We start from the raw sequence: 21104 nt of genomic DNA on the forward strand, positions 1-21104 counted from the left end.
AGTATGGTAGAGTAGGCAGTGTTGGATTTGGAGTCAGAAGACCTAAGTTAATACCTCCTCCCTTTATAACTTGTGTGATGTTGAGCAAGTCATTTAACCTGGATGAGTCTGAGCTGTAAAATGAAGGAGCTGAACCAGATGACCTCTAAGATCACTGCCAAGTCAAAATCTTACGGTTTTGAATGTGTTAATGAGAAACAAAAAGGTCTTTCCCCTCCCCCCATCCCAAGAGAAAAAGATCCCTGTTAAACTGCACCAACCAAGCCACTTGTTAGTCTCAGAAATGTTTACTCTGTAAAGTCTTTGGTTTTTCTGCTTCCTTGTTCCCTTATTTTTAAAAGTTAATTTTTAAGAATTCCAACCTTGTTTCAGGTAAACTACAGGGAAAAGGGCTTTCCTCCCTCTCCGCACATACCCCCAGAGGGAATCAGGCTTCTCAAATATGGTTCTGGCATCCATTTTGTTATTGTTTGTCCTTCGTTCTCAAAGAGGACCATGATATCAGGAAGGCGATGCCATGATATGTAAGTGAATTGGACTTAAGAAAGTCACAGCCTCACTTTCTCCTTCAGAGTCATCTGGGTCCAGTGGCAAGATACAGATCAGGACAACTGGAGATGACCCCAGATGGCTCTGGCATCCATTTCTGAGAACAGGGAAAGCTGTAGGAACTGGGAGACAGGATAAGATCAACATGGTACAGGGGCCTGGTTGTCCCAATTTTGCCACTAGGGATCTAAACAAGCCACTAAATTTTGTTGGCCCATGACGTTCTCATGAGAGGCATCATGGCCTGGTGAAAAGAGAATTTGTCTCAAAGCTGGATTCAATTCCCATTTCTGAGACATTCTTGCTGGATGACCCTGGGCAAGTCATAACCTTGGCCCCCACCCCCCTCCTCTAAGCAGCTCCTAAAGTAGCACAGAAGCTGACACCCTGTATAGATGGAGTCTCCTCATAAAAGGGGTCTTTATTCCAGAGAAATCATAAGTCTAGTCTCTTTCCCCCTAAAATGAAAACCTTTAGGACCACCTGGGCCACTCCATAGATTCTTCCAAAACAGAAGACATAGTCCTTGCCCTTAAAAAACTTACAGTATGTTTGGGGGGAAAATATAAACATATATGAGGTCAACCATTTTATTGAGAGCTTGCTAGATCTCAACATGGTACTAAGCAACGATGACAGATTTTTTAAATAAAATATTAAAACATACTCTGCACTATCTTAACTTCCCATCATTTCTAGGTTGCTTTTTAAGCATTATTAAATCATCTTGATATTGTGTGAGTATTTATTCAATCTAAGACATTGAGGCATTGGGGGGCATTGCCCTAGGAATGGACATCCAGGCATCCCTTAACGGCCAAGAAGACACTAAGCAGCAGCATGAAAACCAGCAGTGGTCTCTCTTTTTCGCTTACATTGCTGTTCTGGATCACCTTCTTATGCGGAATCAGAGGATGGAAGGGGAAGAAAGAGGGCAAGTTTTGTCTTTGGCAAATTCCTATGTCTTCCATTTATTCCTTGCTGGGCTAAACATCAGAAAGCCAGCCAGGGTAACACACACTAACCCGCAGCCACCATTTTAAAATTACAAAATCTGCAGAAAAGTGGACAATCATTTGTTGGGTAACATGATAATGGTGATTCATGTCTAGGTTGGACTGGATAACTATCTCAACAGCTGTTAAGGTCTCTTATAATTCTTGAATTCTGATTCTATGAAAACATGTCAGTTCAATGCCATTTTATGTTAGCTCTATAATTATTTTTGTAGACTCATGAGAAGATTCCTGCAAATAACTCTGTCAGACTTCTCAACTAAAGGATTACATACTTCCTGTGGGCAAGAACTATATTGTATCCTCTGTGTCCATGGTGTCTTTTTTCCCCCCTCCCCAGACTGCCAATGCACCCCAAAGAACCCTGGGCACACCATTAATGCTACTGACTGACAGAAGAATGTCTTTCTGCCCTGGCCATCCCTTTCTGGAAAGAATTTGCTCTAGAGAAAAATGGTAGCTGCACAGGACAAGATGAGCTTGGTTTATTGCTGCCAAAGGATGTATACCAGACAAATCAGGGTGGAGGAGGTGGGAGTGGGATAAGTAGAATGCAAGAATGAGCACAGTTTTGACAGGGGAAACCCTAGGCCTGTTGGGCATAGGGCACTCACAGTGAATCTCTAGGAAGTCTCAAATGTAGGAGAAACATCAGAGACAAAGCAGAAGCCCTGGGGACTCTTAGTCATGCCCCCTCCCCTATGGGACATTCTTAAAGTGCTAATATTGCAAGAACAGGTGCATAGCTTCATGCCCTTGGGAGGGCATTACTAGGCCTCCCTCTCTCCTTTTCTCCCTAACTTTTGCTGATGCCCAGAAATAACATTGCTCAGAGCAAAGATGCCTTGGGTCCATCAAGAAGGTGAGGAAATTATCTCCCACACCCATCCTATCCCTATATGTAGTACCTATGAGGAAGGAGAGACAGGCAGGGAAGCTTTTAGCCAAAAGGAAAAAGTTGTGCTTAGCTTAACCCATGCCAACATGCCAGGGTTGGCACACCAGGAAGGGACTGTTTGGTTTCTGCCCGAAAGGGGCGAGGCATAGATAGTTAAAAGAGGAACAAAGGGCAGTGCCCAGGGCATGCAGCATTCTCCTCATCCACCAAGCTTGGCATGTTTACCATATCCATGACATAAAGAAGAGCAGGGGGTATGGTTTTGAGATGTCAGGAAATGTCACGTCCTCTCCTGGAAGTTACATGCTATTGGAGCACAGCTGCATTCAGCTTGGGTATTTGTTACACCGTTCCCCAAGCCTCAAGACCAACCTGAGTTAAAATGAAGGGACCAGTTCTTACGGGCAGCCTCAACCCCTTGCCTAAGAGAGTCCAATCCCACTTTGAGGTTCCAATGAAACCAGTCATACTCATATGGATAACAAAATTACCTCCTTAGCCAGGAGGGTAAGGGCAGGCTCAGGACAGCAGCAAAAGGCAACCAGAGGAACAAGACTTCCCTTGACCCTGCCCTCTTGCTCACAGCCAGATCTCATCACTGCTCATACTGGATGCCCGATAGATGTAGCCCAGCATTGGAAGATGTACAAAACCTGTGGGGTGAAAGAGATCCAGAGCTTGAGCTCCCAGTATCATTGAGGAAGGGATGTCTGTATGCCAACCCTCTTTCCCCAGGGAACCTCACTACTGGAGAGCTGGTAGCATACATACCTAGGTTCTTTCCATGTCCTCTAGGAGCTACAGAATCTATATAAATGGGCATATTGGGCAGGGGAGATGAGGAGGTGGGGAGGTATGTGCCCTGTTGGTACCCATTTTCCTTGTCCTGGATACCTTGGCTGGTGAAAAGGACTCCGTTCTCAGGGTCCAGGATATCAGGCTTCCTGGTGTTCTGTGGTATCTGTCCATCAGCTGGTTTAGCTGTTGGATGATAAATATGATAGTGCCTGGTGCCCTCCAGTGCCAGAAGAGTTCCTTCTCGTGCCCATGCTCCTCTTTTCCCTGGCAGGTCTTAGGGGATTGCAAATTCAGGAGCCAACCCAGTGGACAAGGGCATGGGGAGGGAGGGCACTGGGGAGAGACCATATGGCATGGTCTCTAGTCATCTCACAATGCTGCTCATCCTCCTCTGAACCCACTCTAGCTTTTCAATGTTCTTCCTAAAATGTGGCACCCAGAACTCAACAACACACTTAGGATATGACCTGACCACAGCAAAATACACACCACCTCTGGAGTTTGGAGTGAGATCATTGAGTTGCAGGTTGGAAGGGAGGGACATGTTTTCCCGAGGCAGTCGCACATTGTTGAGTTTCAGATTGTTGGAGTCACTGCAAGGTAGGGAAAAGCTGCTATCACCCTTGACATCAGCTAGGATGTGTTCTCAATTTGTGGTATGGCCCAGACCTACGAACCTCCAAGAAATCTCCCCAGTACCCACACTGTGTATCAGTCCTGCCCATTGTTGGCAACCCCCCATACTATCTAGACTGAGCGCATGTTACCTGGAGAGGAGAGATGGCCGCCGAGAGGTGCCTGGGGAGAAAGAGGGGGGGCCTCCGCTGACTACATCCCATCAGCGTGCACTAACTGCCAACCCGCCCGGGGAGGTGCTCTCATATACCCATCCTGGACAAGAGAATTGGTGACTTTTCACTCATCCTCCTGTCTGACCCAGATCCTCATAGCTCTGGTGTTTTCCTCCACCTTCCTCATACCCCAGGCAAACCATCTCCCTCTGTCCCGTGCAACTTGTTCTGTCCAGCTCCTTCCGGTCCAGGTTTGTTCATTTCTGCCCCATGCTCACCATGTTTGATCGCTGTCCCCCACTTGGTAACCTTACTCTAGGTTCTATCCTTATACTTCTTCCCTGTTTTTACTCACAGCCTCCCTCCCCATCCATGTTCTCTGCACACACCCCACCCTCCCTCCGGGGCCTTCCACTCCTATCCCTACCTGTAGTCTTTTTGTCCTTCCTGCAGACCAGGCAGGCCACCAGAGTGCTGAAGCCCACCAGAGTGCCCAGAGCAAGGGCTCCAGCCACAACAATGCCCAGCATCGGCACTTCCACCTGGGTGGCCAGGAGCCCTGTGGGGCATCCCTTGGTCAAGCCCAGGTAGGCAGTGTCCCTACCCATCCCAACACATGCAAGGGGAGAGAAACCCTGGAAATCCTTGTTGCTGTGGGCAAGATGCCCTGGCAGGATTTCCCTCTAGCAAGTTTCTCAGTACAGATTCCTGCTCTTCCAGTAAGAGATCCTCTTGCCTTTCCCTTATGCCACTCTGTGCCCACCCCAGCCTTTGGCAATGCTTGTGCTATTTTCTGTCAATGCTTACCCTTTGGATAGGGGGATGTCTCTGTTCCACACCACCCATGCCCCTCTGAGCTTTGTCTGACTCACCTGGGGCTGGGAGAGAAGAACTAGTGACACCCACGCCATTGGTGGCCACCACAGAGAGGTTTTGGGCTAGGCTGTGGAGCTGTAGCTGTACAGTGTGGTTGGTGAGCCAGGGGTAGCTCCGGGCATCCAGTACCAGAAAGTCAGAAGTGTTGACAGTCACAGGTCCATCCCGGTCAATCCATGTAACATTGGCAGGTGGGTTGGCTCGAACCAGGGCAAACAGGACAACCAAGAGCCCTGGACCCTGTGCTTCTTGGTACTTGGCCCCCACCTGGGCAATCTCTGGTTTGACTGGGGTAAAGCAGAAACCACCTCACTCCTATCACTGGCCTTATATCACTTGCTCCACCAAAACCCTCCCAAATATAATTTTTGGAAAGGGAGGAGACTAGGGACTCAGGCACCTGGGACCTTTTCCCATACATGGCTGGGGATCTGGATACTCAGGGTATCTTCTCACATAGGGATGAGGGTAGGCGACTTGGGTCCTCTTCTCAGATAGAGAATGAGATATGGCAAGATCTGAGTCTGGCCATAAGATCAGGGGAAAAGAAACAGGGCCCATGAGTGCTTTCTGAGGATGCTAGTGAAAGTCAGAGATCAGAAGGTAGGCTGCTTGGGTCTGCTCTCCCAGGTCTCGTGTGGCCAGGTACTGGGGGTGGCACCTGGACAGACCTGGGAGTCTGGGGGCTGGAGTGGAGGAGGTTAGCGCTCTAGGAGCACAGCGCAGAGAGGCCTCCCCCTACCTCACCTGTCCCCACCTGGCAGACACTCACACTGCACGTTAAGGATGACAGAGGCATTGGCCACTCTCCTGGTATCTGGATCCTGCAAGGAGCAGTTCAGCTCATGCTGAGCCCTCTGAGCAGTGATGGTAAATGTGCTCATGCTGCCTGTGAAGGCCTCCCCACTCACGCTGAGCAGCCTCGATGTGTTGGCCTCCTGCAGCTGCCCATCTAGGTACCAAGCCAGCCTCGGGGAGTCATGTCCACCTTCCACCTGGCAGGTGAAGGCATGGCGTTCATTCTCCCTCAGTGCCCGCTCTGCCCATGTCTGCCCATCAATCTGAGGCGCCAGCTCCCCCTGGCCTGGAAGAGAGTAGGGGTCCTGTGAGCCAAGGGTCTGGGGAACACTTAGGGGCCAGTAATGGTGACATCAGAGAGAGCTTGGAGAGGCAGAGTAAGGTGGGGATACAAATCCTGTGGGGTGCAGGGGACTCCTGTGAAACACACCATGGGACAAACCCAAATGCCCAAGAAGTCACATGAATGGGGACCTAGGAAGAGAGAGGCAGGGCAGCTTCTGAGATTCACCTCATGGGCAACAGAGGAGAAAATGAAATGTCCTAGCTCCAGTATCATCAGGTAATGGGGGTGGCACCTGGACAGACCTGGCAGCTGATGTCTGGGGTAGGGGGGATTAGCACTCCAAGAGTACTGAAGGTGAATGGACACCAGGAAGGTCCGGGGGCAGGTAGAGGTAGAGTACCTGAGCTCAGCAGGGCCAGTACTAGCAGCAACGTGGGAGGGAGTGCAGTGAGGATCCAGGAAAGCATCATGGTCAGCCCCACTTTGAACCCCCTTTGGCTTCTGGGGGCAGAGGGGAGAGGCCTGGGGGTGGGGGAAAGGAAGAAAGGGAGGGCAGGCACAAGAGCCTCCTCCCATACACATGTCCATGTACAAAACACATGCATATGCATAGATACCCAGAAACAGACACATACATTGATTAAATACACTCTTATAGACATATGCACAAAAACACAAAAATACACACACATTCACAGATATATACACACTGAAATATGCATGCATAGAAACACACACACACATAAATGCATAGGCAGATAAAGTCGGTCCTTTCACCTGAAGGTCATAGCCTCTCCCCCCCCCCCCCCCCGCAGGTGTCTCCTCCCATCCCCTCTCTCTTTCAGGCTGTACCCCTTCCTCTGCTCTTTCCATACCTTTGACTTCTCCTCTCTGCATGTTGGGGGGTGGGGGCAAGGGACAGGTGGGGTGTGGGGAACATTTCAGCTTTGGGACCGGTTCCAAGTAGCAGGCAGGGCATCTGGGCAGTGAGATGGGGGAGAAGTCCCTGCAGTGGGCAGTCCCTCCCTGGGGCCTGGGCCTCTGACTCTGTCCCCTGGGCATCACTCACCCGGGATCCCTCCCCTGTCAAACCCTGGTCCAGGCTCCTCTCCAGGGCTGGGGGCAGCAACTGCTCAGGTCTGATGAATACCGCAGTATGATGCAGGGGCTCGGAGCATGGGCAGACAGGGCCAATCAATGCCCGATCTGCCACTCTCTTCCTGGGTGAAGGCTAGACCACCCGAGGCTTTCCTGCTGGGGTGGGAAGCTGGGGGCATTAGCTCCCACCCACCTTGTGTCATCTCCAAAGCACCGTAGGCATGCATGCACCCCGCCCCCTCCCAGCCGCTGCCTTGGTCGCCTCAGGATGCACCTCTCATCAGCGGGAGCTGGTCCAAGAGTGAGGTATTCTCAGGGAATGACCTCGCTTGGCCAGGAAGCAGCCGGAGAGGGCAGGGGGAGCCACTGGAGCCCAGCTGGTCCCGCGCACTCCCATGGTCCCTCCTATCATGTTGTCAGTGTGCTGTAGTGGGAGGTGGTAGACAGACTGGGAGCAGGAAGACACAAGGGCAAATCCCATCTCGGCCACTGTGTGAGTGCGTGTGTCCCATAACTCCGAGTCTGGGTGTCCTCATTTTTTAACTGATTTAGAGCTGAAAGGGACCTTAGAAATCACCTCCTTGAGCGGAGGCACAGACCGTGTCATCAGGCAATTAATAACAGACATAGGATTCTAATCCAGGACACTGTGATGCCTTTCCTTGCTCCCCCAGAAACTGGGGTGATCTTGGCAGCACTGGAATTGGAGCCCCGATCTCCTGACTGGAGACTCTGTGCTCTTTCATTGGACCACACTGCCTTCATTGCCTCTGTGGTGGAGTGGAAAGAGCTTGGGAGTCTTCAGTAATGACGTAGACTTTAATTCAGACTACATCACTTTCTACCTTGCTTGGCTTTGGGCCTCAGTGGGACTAAATGATCCCAAAGGCTCCTTCTGGGTCCTATAAATCCTTAGATTTAGATCCCATAAACTGGTGATACTGGCCGAGCTGATGGGAATCCTGGTCACACAATGAGGACTAGGAATCAGGCTGGAGCAAAGGCGGCTTTATTTGGTTGGCAGCTGCCCCCTCCCTCGGGGCTGCCAAGGAGCATGGATCCCCAGGTAGGAGGCGTGTCTTCTCAGGGTTCACTGATGCCTTGAAGCTGTCTCATCATGTCAGCCAGCATCCGGTTGCACAGGGCCGCATAAGGGTTAAGCAGGACCAGCTGGCGTCGGGCAAAGGGGCTGCCCAGACGAGCTGCTTTCTCAAAGTCGCTTCTGGCGTCATCATCTCTGCCCTGCAGACGGGCTACCAGCCCCCTCTGGACATAGCTCTGGCATGCCACCTGTCCGTGGCCCTTACTCAGCAGGATAGCACAGTCCAGGTCCTCCAGTGCACCTGCGGGTGGGGTCGGAGTGGAGGGGAGAAAGGAAAATTCATGGAGGCTAGAGCTGATTGGAAGGACACATGGGCTGGAAAAAGACTCTTCCTGCAGCTGTCTATGACACAGGTAAAGGAGGAACTTCCATCTTTCCTTGTAAAGAGTCACTGTGCCCCATGATGGTCAGAACTGCAGCTTCCTTCTCACCATTCCACCCACTCCCGGCTCCCAGACTAGAGGATTCTCCAGTCCAGAGAGATTTCCTGGTCAAATGTAGCTTGGATTAAGCAGTGAGGTATAATAGAGAGAATGCTATACTTTACACAGAGAACACGCATGTTCAAACTCCACCTCTGCCACTTAGTTATTAGCTGTATGACTCTGAACAGGGAAGCTAGGTGGTACAATGGGAGAGAGTGCCAGCCCTGGAGTAAGGGAGGCCTGAGTTCAATTCCTGTCCCAGACATTGACTAGCTGTGTGACCCTGGGTAAGTCACTTAACCCTGTTTGCCTCAGTTTCCTCATCTGTAAAATGAGCTGGAGAAGGAAGTTGCAAATCACTTCAGCTTCTTTGCCAAGAAAACCCCAAATGGGGTTACACAGAGTTGGGTACGACTGAACAATAACCACAACATGAAGATCATTCCCAGATTTATATATGTAGACAGTAGCTATGAGGGACATAGTGGGAATTGAAATCAATTTTTTTCATCCTAACTCAAATATCAAACAGGAATTTTCTTCTGAAAGGGGAGACGCTGTCAAAAATAAAAGACTTGATTTAGTAGATTATTTGCTGTGCTGACTGAGTGTGACTTTGGGTCTGACTAACAAAAGGGTTAAAATAAATTGAAGCTTAGATTATCTCACAGAAGAGCATCATCGGTCCCTGGGAGGAAGAAGCTAGCCAACAGAGGAGCAGATAAAAGCATCGACTCAGTGGAGAAATCAGCCCAGCTGCGTGGGGCATCAGCATTGCTGAGAAAGGCAAGCACCACAAACTGTTTTCACAGCCCGAGATCTGTTCCAGGGGGTATACAGTCCTAGGAGGATTAGTTGTTGGGGGGAAAAGTACCTCCTCTAAGACTTGTGCTGTGGGAATCAGTGGGAAGTGGTGCATTTGGAAGAAATTAACTTTTTTTTACTTATTCTGCTGTTCTCTTTAACTAAATGACTTTTACTTTGAATTAATGGTAGTCTGGCCCAGGAAAAGTGAAACATTAGGTGGAGGCTTATGAAATGAACCTGGATGTAGCTGAGAGGCACCTAATCTGTATTCACATTATTCTTTCAGCCCTGCTTTGTTAACCCCGCATCACTTCATGGTATATATTCTGAAGCATGGCTGTAGGTTAGGGAGTAGTTTTCTAAGGCCATATCATTCACAAACTGCTTCCCCCACGCCTCCCTGCCCTGGCACCAGAGTGCTTTTCCCCCAGGGTTATCAGTCAACATATCAAATTAGTCAACTAGACTTAATTTTTTATAAATGGGTACAATAATATGGGTCTTCATTCCAGTGACTTCCCTTTGTAAATTATTTTCTATTTATCCTATATATAGCTTGGCTTTGTGTATATTTGCTTACATGTTGTTTCCTCCATTAGACTGAACCTCTTGAGGGCAGGGACTGCCTTTTGCCTTCTCTTAATATCTCTCTCATTTAGCGCACAGTAGGCACTTAGTAAATGTTGATTGGTGGCCAGGGAGGGACACTTAAATCCAAAAGGTTACTGTGGTAAATGAAGCTACAGGAGAGTAGAATGACATACGCCTTCTAGGTAAGGGCTAGCTAGAGTAAGCACTTTGATAAGAGATTACCAGAGTGGCTGGAGCTTCCCTGAAATAATAGGCCAAATAAGGCCACCAGTCAGGACAGCAAGGTCCCAGATCATAAGAAAATGTCTGGGGAGTAGAGAATGTTTTTATAATGATAGCTAGCATTTACATGGTGCCTACTATGTGCTAGGAACTGTGCTAAGTGCTTTTTACAAATATCTCATCATCTCTAATTTTATTATTATTTATAATATTATCATCATATTATCTCAATATTATCTTATTCTTAAAACATCCCTGGGTGGTAGGTGCCATTATTTTCTCCATTTTACAGATGAGTAAACTGATACAAACAGAGATTAAGTGACTTGTCCAAGGTCACACCACTAGTAAATGTCTATGGCTAGATTTGAACTCAGGTCTTCCCTGTGCCATCTAATTGCCCGTTATATGAAGAAATCTAAATAGTCAATAGTCAGTAACAGGGTGATGGGATAGGGAAAAAAGGGACTGAACAGCCCTGCTCACTATTCCACCCCATCACAATGAATAGGGATTATTCATTTTCATCACTGTATAGTTACATCAGATATTCATATAACTTAATTTGTTCCCCTATTCCCCAATCATTGACCTATGCTTTGTTTCTAATTTTTAGCTATTAGAAATAGTATTGATATGAATATGTTTAGACACATAGGTTTTTTCTTATTGTCAATAATCTCCTTGGGGGAGAAATTATATTGCTAGGACAATGGGTATGAAAAGTTTCTATAACTTCATTTGCATAAGTCTAAATTATTTTCAAAGGAGTTGGATAATTTCATACCTTTATTGGTAGCAAATTAGCATTCCTGTTTTCCTGTATCCCCACCAACATCCTCTGCCATCTTTGAAATTCTGATGAATGTAATGTTATACTTCATAGTCGTTTTAATTTTTATCTATTTATTAGTTATCAATAATACCTAATTATTAATAATAAAAAGCTAATAATTATTTTTAAATGTTTAAAATTGTTATTAGTAGTTTATATTTCTTCATTTGAAGACTGTTCATATTCTTTGACCCTTTATCTCTGAGGAATGGCAGATTTTAGATTTCAGACTTTTAAAATAAGAAACACTTCATGAAAAGATTTTTTCCCCCATCCATATCATTGCTTCTTATTCTAGCTATATTTATTTTATTTGTAGACTTGGATAAAAGGATTATGTCTATCTTAGCAGATCTAAAATGTCCAAACATAATGGGTATTAAAGAAAAGGTGAATACAGCTCCCTTGAGAGTATCCAGACCCGAGGTATTCTTGTAATTTCTGTTCCACTTGGGACAAACTCAAACCTCTTCACTGCTCACTGAATACCAGACACAGCAAGTAAGAACAGAACACCAGAACACCCCAACCATGCACACCCACTGTGAAAAAGTTTAAATAGGAGAAGAGAAGGCAACACTGGCAGGGCACATAGCTGCCCTTGAATGCTATTCTCAGAATATTAGTAACATGGGTGCAATCCGAGAGGCTAGAGTTTGGAGACTCCTTGACACATAAGGAATGAAAAGATTCTGAGAAAGAAACTCCATTCCTGCATCTGGAATGTTTTTATTATGTGAGTAGGATATAGGATGTGCCCAGAGAACTATACACATGATTCACCTCTGTCATAGAGGTCCAGTACATTACAACAATGATCTATGGAAAGAGACATGTATCAAGAGTATGAGCAAAGCTAAGTGCAGGTAAAAGGTTCTAACTTCAAAGAGGTGGAAGATAAAAAAGTATAAAAGGAATCAGTGAAGGAAAACACAAACCTAACAATCAGAACCTTAAATATGAATGGATTAAATAATTCAGTAAAATGAGATACTTTCTAATTGAAAGCCATAACTATTTAAAAATTATTTAACCTTTTGACCATTTGAAAAATAAAATTTGATGTGAAAATATATATTGCCTATATCATAAAATGCAGCTGTAAAGAAAGTTTATTGAGTTAGTCCAATAGGTTGATATAGGTATAAATATATAGTTAGAAATGATAAATAGACCTGGCTCTAGATATATCTTGTGCATGTGCTCTAGAGAGATAATGAGCTGGGTACAGAATTGAATAGGAAAAGGAAAGTGGGTCCAATTTCATTTGAGAAATCATGGGGGCACCCCAGAGTATATGGGGCCCTTATCTATATAAGTAATTTGATTTAAAATGTATTATTGACAGAGCCAAGATAGCAATAACACAAAGCAGGAAACAATATAAGAATTCCAAATGGATCTAGAAAATACACCACACCAAATCCTGGTGGGAAAATCTATAAAAATTCACCCTGAGTCATTTGTCCAGTGTAGGTCAGAATAGAAAGACAGATAGATAGCTCTGAGAAAACTGAGCACATGGTCAGGCCAGGAGTGCACTGCACTAGGAACATTCCAGCACCTAGGAAGAGACTAAAGGAGGTCCCAGACCCATATTGGAGCATTGCAATGGAAACAGGTGCCAACTGGCAGTTTTGTCACCCACTATCCAGTTCTAGGTCATAGGTCCAGGATAGACCAATAAGGAGACCTGAGATTGGAGTGGAATTCTCAGATAGGGAGGCCATGGGAAGCGTACTAAAAAAGAATGAAGCTCAGAAGCCAGCAGCAGCAGTGCAGCTCAGACTTCAGGAAAAGAGCAGGGTCTCAGCTCCAGCATTTAGCCCAGTCTGCAGAGAAATAACCAGTGCAGAAATCCCAGACCAAAGAGGGGTCTACAGTTCTGTCATTCTGAACCAACTGAGCGTCCTAGCTGGCTCACAGGGGTAGAGTCCAGCAGCCTACTGTTGTTCAGACCCAAGCCCAGGTCAGGGACCTACAGAACCAGAGCAGGGGATCAGCAGACAGACCTTGTCCTGGATCAGACCACTTAGGGAGCATTGAAAGCTTGAAGAAAAGTTTGTCCCTGAGATCCTAAAATAATACAACACTTCACACCCCAAGAGAGAAGCAACAGAACCAGCGGAGACCTTACCTCCAGAAGTGTGGCAGCAACCCATGATATCCTCAAGTCTAAAGTCAGGAAGTAGACTGGAAGAATGGGGAACTAAAAAAGAACTCCACTATAATGAGCTGTTATGGTGGCAAGGATGCTTAAGACATAGATGCAGAAGAACTGTGTGAGTGCAAAACAGCTACAAACAAAACCTTAGAGAAAAACACAGCTTGGGCACACATCCAACTAGAATTCTCAGAAGAGCTAATGAGAATACTCGAGGAGGCAATTGGAAAACAAATGAGAACTATTCAAGAAAGAATCGACAAGGGAATCTACACAAGCAGCACAAAACTTGTCTGGGGATAAACTCCCTGAAAATTGTAATGGATCAAGAAGAAGGAGGCAGCGCTTTCATGAGACAAGAAAATGTGAGCTATCTTATGTCTGAAACAACTAGCGTGAAAAACAGGGCAAGGAGAAAAAAATTAAGAGTCACTGTACTAGCAGAATTACCATGGTGAAAAAAAGAGCTTACACATTATGTTTCAAGAAATCTTAAAATAAAACCATGCAAATATCTTAGAATCAGAAGGTAAAGTGGAATCAGATAGAATTCACCAGTTATCTCCTGAAATAAATTCCAAAATTAAAATCACCAGTAAATTATAGCCCAAATCCAGAACTTCTAGATCAAAGTAAAAATACTTTGCAAACCACCAGAAAGAATGCAAGTATAATGGAGTCATTATAAGGATGGCACATGATTTAGCACCCACCATAATAAAGAAGCAGAAAGCTTGGAATATGATATTCTAGGAGGTAAAGTTTATGGGCATATAGAGAATACCTTATGTAGCAAAACTGAGTATGAGGCCAAGCCTGAATCTTGCCTCAGATTCCTACTGGCTATGTGACTTGGGCACTTACCCTTTCTCATCCTCAGTTTCCAGATGTGTAAAAAGAAAATAAAAAGCTTCCTACAGGGAAGCTTAAGGGTTTCTTCTCTCATCCCTACCTCTTAATTTTTTGTGCTTATAAGAGCATGAGCCAGTGTCCTCTAAAGCATGCCTTCCCAAGTACAGGGGTTCCATTTTTTCAATTCTAAGAGTGGTACTATGAAATCACAAAGTACCATTTAACAATACCAAATTGTGTTCTGCAACAAAAGCCCATCTTTTAAACAACACCACCCTGAATTATAATGATCATTGTGATTTTTTATTAGAATTATGATAAAAAAGCCATGGAAATATGTGTATGTGTGGCAGGTCATGTGGAGGCTGCAGAATGCTACCAGAAAGTACAATGAAGCTATTATTCAAGAATTAAAAATGTTTCAAGAGACTTGGAGGCAGCATATGCATACTCAAGTAGTATACTTGGGGATAGCAAATGAACCAAAGGAAGACCCTTACCACATTAATGTTAGTGTTCACAGAGTTTATGGGAAAACATGAGAAATAGTCACACAAGGTAAGAAAATGTGAAGGTATTGGAATCTGCACCAGTGGAAGGCACACCCAAATCAATGAAACTGTAACATGACCAAAGTACCAAAACTGTATGTGACCGAATGGTCTATAGCTTTAAAGATAAAATATTGCTGGACTATTCTTTTTAAAAAATGAAAGAATGACATAATCAATAAGGAAGCAAAATGCAACAATACACTGCATATAAGAAATATATAAAAAATAAGACATAGAGAATGAAAATGAGAGGCTGGAACAAAATTTACTTGGCATCAAGAATTCCAAAAAAAAAACTCAAAACAAAACAAAAAAAGCTTAAGTTTCAATCATGCTATCAGCCAAAATATGTGAGCAGAACATACCTCCAGATATGGACAAGTATATCTTATTGCTTTCTTTCATAATGAGTGCCTAGTTAGTGGCTACACCAGAGAGATGGATAGCTTCTCAGGTCAACTACAACTGGCATAGGTGAAAAAGAAGTAATGTGGAGGCAAATGTCGTGTTCTGCAGTCTTCTGGGCACAGTGATTCTTGTTGAGGGCTGACGAGGTAGGGACTCAAATGTGGGAGGGCTTGTGACACAGGAAAATCGCCCGATAATCTGGAGCTTCATCCAGAAAGGATACCATCAGTGGATGGAAGCTACCTAGCCCTAAGCCAATCTTCCATATCCAAGATGAAGAAGCATGACTGGAAGTGGACTCAGTTGCAAGATGCCATCCTGAGTTGTGCTACTGGCCCAAAGAAAGGGATGTAATTACCTGAAAATTTGACTAACCATCTGAAAGCCAACTATTGTCACGACAATGTCAGGAGTTGAAACTCATTCACGGATCATCTTATTGGACTGTGCAAGATCCCATGTAAGGTATAAGAAAGTAATTGCTACTAGCCTATGCTTACCAATACGTAGCTTGGAAAACCTTTCTTGATTTTGGAAACCTCTGCTAAGAGAAAATTTTGCATCTGATGTGGCACAGGATTTGTGAAGTTTGAGACTTTCAAGCAAAACATTTGAGAAATAGTGCATTGTAATAAAAGAAATTGCTCAGCTGAATCAACTCAAGGGGTTCTCAATGCCTATCCTTATTAAATATTCTTTTCCTGCTATTGCTAAGTAAATCTCCTTTTGTTAACTATTGAACGACTTATGAGTGCCTCATGTTGTTCCAATGTTAAAACTTAAATTAAAGGGGACTGGCCTGAGTCTGTTTCAGCCCAGAATACCCTGCAGGGATCATGTTTTTGCCTTTCTTGTATCCCTAGCAGTGTCTGACACATAGCACTCACTCAATAAAAGTTTGTTGACTGACTGACATTCAGGAGATGGTGACCTGCATGGTGAGAGTACTAGAGAATTATCAGGATTGAAGGAAAGAACTGGGGAATTAGCTTGAAGAAGAGAAAACGTTGGGGCTAGGGATAAAATACAACAATAATCTTCAAGTATCTGAAGGGCTATCATATGGAAGAAGGGTTAGACTTAATCTTCTCAGCCCTAGAAGACAGACCTTGGAGTCATGCGTAGAAGTTGTAGGAAGTCACATTTGTGTTCAATATATGAAAAAAAAAATCTCCTAACGAGAGCTGTCCCAAAATGAAATGAGTTGCTTTGGGAGGTAGTGAACTCTCCAACACTTCAGGCTGAGGCTTGATGACATGGTTGGGCTCTGTTGAACTGGGGATTCTGGTGCACCAGATGGCCTCTGAGGTCCGTTACAATTCCACCAATCAATCAAGGAGTACTTTCTAAAAGTATCTACTCTGTGTCAAGCACTGTGCCAGCGCTAAGGATTCAGATATAATAAAAGGAATGATACAGATTCATATGGAGTTTAAATTCTAACAGAGGAGATGAGGACATATGTAAATAAATACTAAATAAATATAGAGAGAATAAATAAATACAAAGTAGTGTGAAATAGAAGGCACTAAGCAGTTGAGGGATCAGGAGAAGCTTCATGTAGAAAGTGGTGCTTGAGTTATACTTTGAAGGAAGACAGGGGTAGGGGTGAGGAAGGAGTGCATAGGCAAGTGCACAAGAGATGAAGTATTGAGTGTGAGGAACAGAGAAAGCCAGTTTGGTTGGATCTAAGTATTTAGAGCTGAGAGCGATGTCCACTGAAGTGGGAGTGAGTTTGTGGAGGGTTTTAAAAGTTAAACACAAGAGTTTATATTTGATTCTAGAGGCAATAGGAAGCCACTGGAGTTGAGTTGGGCAGTGACATAGTCAGATTTGGGCTTAAGGAAAATTACTTTGCAGTGTAGAGAATAAATTAAAGTGGGAGGAAATTTCAGGCAAGGAGACCAATTAGAAAGTCATTGCAATCAATGATCAAGGCAAGAAGTGATAAAGACCTGGACCAAGATCTTTGGGGATCCAAATGGTTGGAGAGGGATTTTTTTTTTTTTACAAATCACTTTAAGCTTGAGCCCACTGTCCCCAAGGAAGAATGTGCCCCTGATTCATGGGGATGTTGCATAATTTTTATTCTTGTCATACCTTCTCAGTAATGTCTTTTTGTAAAATCCAGTTGATGAAAACTGTCTCACATTTTAAGAAGTATACCGGATGGGAGCTCATAGCAATAGTCTCAGTAAACCCATCCCCTCAGGGTTACCTGATTATAGAACACAAGTCATCAACTACAGAACACTAGTTTGAAGTGAAATTGGGAAACTGATCTCAGAAAAGATGCTATGTAGGTTAACTTCATAAGACTTCCCTTCATGCCCTCCAAGGTCCAGACAAACTGGACTACTTGCACCCTGAACTCATTCCTTCTTCCTCCTTTGGCATAGGCCATCCCCCCATGCCTGGGATGTCCTCCTTCCTCACTTGTTTGCCTCTTGGAATCCTTCCTTCAAGAAAGGAATTAGCTTCCTTCAAGGCTCAGCTTAGCTGCCTTAGCACCAAAGAAAGCATTTTATAATGCCTCTAGTTGTTAATACTTTCTCCTATCTCTAATTATTATATTTACTCATCTTTCTACATGTATCCTCCAGTAGACTATAAATTTCTAGAGACCAAGGACACATTTTCTCTTTGCGTTCCTATTGCCTAGTGTATTGTAAGTCTTGGAAAGACCAAAACCCACTTATTTGCAGCAATGTGCTCTGGTGGGTCTGTTTTCCATGGACCTAGAACTTAGGCCATTGGTGAATATGCCCGATGGATTCTTCTCTCCCACAGTTATTGAAGGAATACAGAATTCAGAAGTGGCAACAAGTTAAAATCAAACTAACTAGGTCAATGAGCAAAGTCCATCAGTGCCTACTGCCAAAACCCAGTTAGGGCTATCCTTATCCAACCCAGAGGTGAAACTTGTTTCTCTACCCCATTTGCTTCTCTCTTCCAACCCAGTAATTTCCAGAAGTTCTTTACACCTGACATAATTCACATAATTACATAATTTACATGAATTTTTGACAAGTTTATGTACAAGGGGAGCAGCTGGTCCACGACACCAGGCTTTCCTTTTCCACGCTAAATAATCCCGTCTCTTTTCCTCTGTGGTGTTTTTTGCTTTCTGTTCCCTGAGACCCATGAGATCTTGCCTCAGATATAATTGCCTAGGCTGCACCAATCCCTGGACAAATCCTCAGAGAGGATTCTCTGGAGGTTAGCGTCCTTTCCTTACCTGTTCTCTCAAGGATCTACTCACCTGCCACATCTCCCTGGAGTCTTCGGGCCTGGGCTCGGTTGTTATAGGCTGAGGCCCTGCCAGGCAGCAGGTTGATAGCCTGACTGAACCTCTCAAGAGCCGTGCTCAGATTCCCAGCCTCAGCTGCTGTCACCCCCTGTAACTCTAGGTTCTTGGTCTGTTCCAGCAGGTCCCCAGGGAAGGCGTCATCTATAGCCAATGTATGTGACCCAGGAAGTAGAGAAGAATGGGGTCAGAGATGAAGGGGAATAAGTCTTAGGCTTTGGGAGATTCTGACTCTCTGGGCACCTAAGCTATGTCACTGGAGGGTGAGGACTGATCTGCTTGATTTCTTAGACTGAAGTAGTAGAGAGGCATCGATTTACTGGAGTTTATTAAAAGGACCCTAGTATTTAGAGCAAGAAGCAACCTCATTTTATGGATAAGGAATTTGAGACACAGGAATAAAGTGGTTGACCCAACATAACCAAGGCAGCAGGTAGCATTAACTGGGATTTTAACCCAGACTACTAAATTCAGTGTTCATTTCACACCAAGCTGCCTCTCCTGGGCGGTTTTAGATTAGGCCTGAGAGCCATTTTTCAGGGTACATGTGAAAATTTTCCTGGAGACAGGAGTATATATGTGCATCTATAGATGGCAAAGGACAAAGGGATCTTAGACAGTTAAGCCCATGCTCTGGTTTGGCATTCAAGGTTTTCTGGCTCTAACTGGTTAAATTCCCAACCTCACTTCTCATTCCTCTCCCACATGAAACCACCACTCTAGCTGAACTTACTCATTAACCCAAGAACATACTACTTCCAATTCTGCCTCCATGTGTTTACCCAAATAACTCCCCTGCTATCCCTCCCAATTATTAATATCCTGATCAACCTTTAAAACCTAGCTCAAATTCCACCTCCATGAATGAAGCCTTTCCAGACTACCCAACCACCACGAAGACTACAATCTTATAGTATATATTGTCCCCACTGTTTCATAATAATTTAATTTTTTATAATTTCCATGAAAAATTGTAATTATTTATTAATTAATCATCAATTATATATTGTAATTATTAAATATAAAAATTATTTAATTATTAGTTATAAAAAATTAATAATTTTTTCATAGAGAGGTCAAAGTCTCCAGATTGTAAACTGGAGGGCAGGAGCCATGTTTCTGTATTCACTGTATACAGCAGTTCTTTGCATATAGTAATGTTTGTTACTTGTTAAAAGCAATACAGTAGACTTCTAGAATTCTTTGGAGATGGACTGGGAAGGATCTTGGAGGTTCAGCCTCCACCATTTTAGTTTAGTACTGTTTAGATCAGCTCTGCAGGCCTCTCCTCTTTTAACTCTCATCAGTGGAAGGAGGGTAAACCCTGATGGCACCAGATTCACCCCATTTTCCATCTCCCTCTCAAATATGGCATCCATTGCAAATAGCCCTTGGTGCTCCTTAGAACTTAATTAGCCCAGTCTTTCTCTGAACTGTAAGATAGAACGCTATCACTGATGACTGGGCAAGTATACTCTAATAGGTAAGAACTGGCTTAGTTCTAGAGACACATCGGATTGGGACTACATCAAAAAGTTGCTACTCACAGCTCTCTTTTGCCCTCCAGATCTGCTTCTTTCATCCCACCTCCACCTCACACAGGTCTCCACTAATACCACGTAACATCCTTCTCACTAATGACAAATACTGGCAAAGACATGGAAGATGGGTACCCATTTATGCATCAAAATTTGGCCAGGTGGTTTGGGATGGTAAGAGAGGAAGGTTTCATATGTGTGAGGTGGTACCCAAGATAGATTTTTTTGTTTTGTTTTAAGCAATCGGGGTTAAGTAACTTGCTCAAGGTTACAAGGCCAGGTGTTTCTGGGTGGGTGCTAAGTGTCTGAGCCTGGGATTCGATCTCCAGGTCTTCTCAACACTGGAGCCGGTGCTCTTAACTCGCTGTGCTACCTGGCCGCCCCTCCAAGATAGATTCTAATGCTAGGTAGCAGGGGCACTGTGCCAAATCATTGGCAGCAGGCCATAAGCAATTTGACACAATTAGCCTCTTAACTGTTTTCCTGGGAATGTTGCACTAAAGCCCTTAGATTAATGATCTCCCTCCTCCCAGTGAAGGATGGAAGGCATAGGTAGCAAAGGGTGTCAAACCCTATCCAGATGGGAGAGGCCTCTGGTCTAATTTCCCAATTACTAGGCCAAATTTGTTGTAGTGATCACAATAGGACTCTAAACAGGAATGGGACAGTAGCAATTTGGTCCAATTTTAGAATTAAGGAAACTGAGGCTCAGAGATGAAGTGACAGGTCCAAGGTCACACAGGAAATAACTCTCACCTTCATCTTCCACCTGGTTTTTCTCTATTTGATCTTCTCCAAATTCCCACCCAGGCACATCTCCAAATGGGGTGTCTGGGCTGAAGATGGCTCTCAGTACTGCTTGGTCATTTGGAGTCCCCATGGTACCTGGACCTCAGCCGGAAGCAGTGACCCAAAGATAAGAGCAGTGAGGGGAGGAAACTGGGAGAGGCTAAACTGCCAATCACTGGGAGGTAAATAGGACAATATTTGAAGACAATCATTCCTTCCTCCCCCACTACCACAGCCTTTGCTGCAATGTGACCCATCCTGGAGTTAATGAATGACTAGCTGAATGTTTTTAAATATTTATTCACCTATGCCCTGAAGGAAGGTGACAGAGCTTATGGACATCAAATTTAAGGCTTAAGGTGGGTTGGATAAAGGCAGAACTGATTTCCAGGTTTTATTT

General features: G+C 44.6%; 2 protein-coding genes across 2 annotated transcripts; both read right to left on the reverse strand.

Moving 5' to 3' along the window:
- Window positions 1-1125: 1125 nt before the first annotated feature.
- On the reverse strand, window positions 1126-6623 carry TMEM25 (transmembrane protein 25). Its single transcript, XM_069066665.1, has 8 exons — window positions 6413-6623; window positions 5701-6012; window positions 4925-5215; window positions 4480-4611; window positions 4029-4059; window positions 3751-3854; window positions 3358-3444; window positions 1126-3116 (listed from the first exon to the last, which is right to left on the reverse strand). The coding sequence occupies exons 1-8, from the start codon at window positions 6621-6623 to the stop codon at window positions 3043-3045; spliced, it is 1242 nt and encodes a 413-aa protein (XP_068922766.1). The 3' UTR covers window positions 1126-3042.
- Window positions 6624-8097: 1474 nt separating this feature from the next.
- TTC36 (tetratricopeptide repeat domain 36) lies at window positions 8098-20893 on the reverse strand. The gene is made up of 3 exons (XM_069066666.1): window positions 20672-20893; window positions 18333-18521; window positions 8098-8453 (listed from the first exon to the last, which is right to left on the reverse strand). Exons 1-3 carry the CDS (start codon window positions 20793-20795, stop codon window positions 8194-8196), a joined length of 573 nt encoding a protein of 190 aa, XP_068922767.1. The 5' UTR covers window positions 20796-20893; the 3' UTR covers window positions 8098-8193.
- Window positions 20894-21104: the final 211 nt, after the last annotated feature.

Source organism: Petaurus breviceps, unplaced genomic scaffold (genome assembly GCF_028583685.1).
Source record: "Petaurus breviceps papuanus isolate PSGF00001 unplaced genomic scaffold, PetGlider_PUasm1.0 90723, whole genome shotgun sequence".
Classification (NCBI taxonomy): domain Eukaryota; kingdom Metazoa; phylum Chordata; class Mammalia; order Diprotodontia; family Petauridae; genus Petaurus; species Petaurus breviceps.

Coding starts and splice junctions, on each gene's coding strand:
- TMEM25 (XM_069066665.1), bottom strand. CDS start 6,623: ATGCATATGCATGTGTTTTGTACATGGACATGTGTATGGGAGGAGGCT. Junction 4,060..4,479: donor GAAGGACAAAAAGACTACAG/GTAGGGATAGGA, acceptor CTTTCTCCCCAG/GCACCTCTCGGCGGCCATCT. Junction 3,855..4,028: donor CGGCCATCTCTCCTCTCCAG/GTAACATGCGCT, acceptor CCTACCTTGCAG/TGACTCCAACAATCTGAAAC.
- TTC36 (XM_069066666.1), bottom strand. CDS start 20,795: ATGGGGACTCCAAATGACCAAGCAGTACTGAGAGCCATCTTCAGCCCA. Junction 18,522..20,671: donor AAACCAGGTGGAAGATGAAG/GTGAGAGTTATT, acceptor CATTGGCTATAG/ATGACGCCTTCCCTGGGGAC. Junction 8,454..18,332: donor ACTCCAGGGAGATGTGGCAG/GTGAGTAGATCC, acceptor CCCCACCCGCAG/GTGCACTGGAGGACCTGGAC.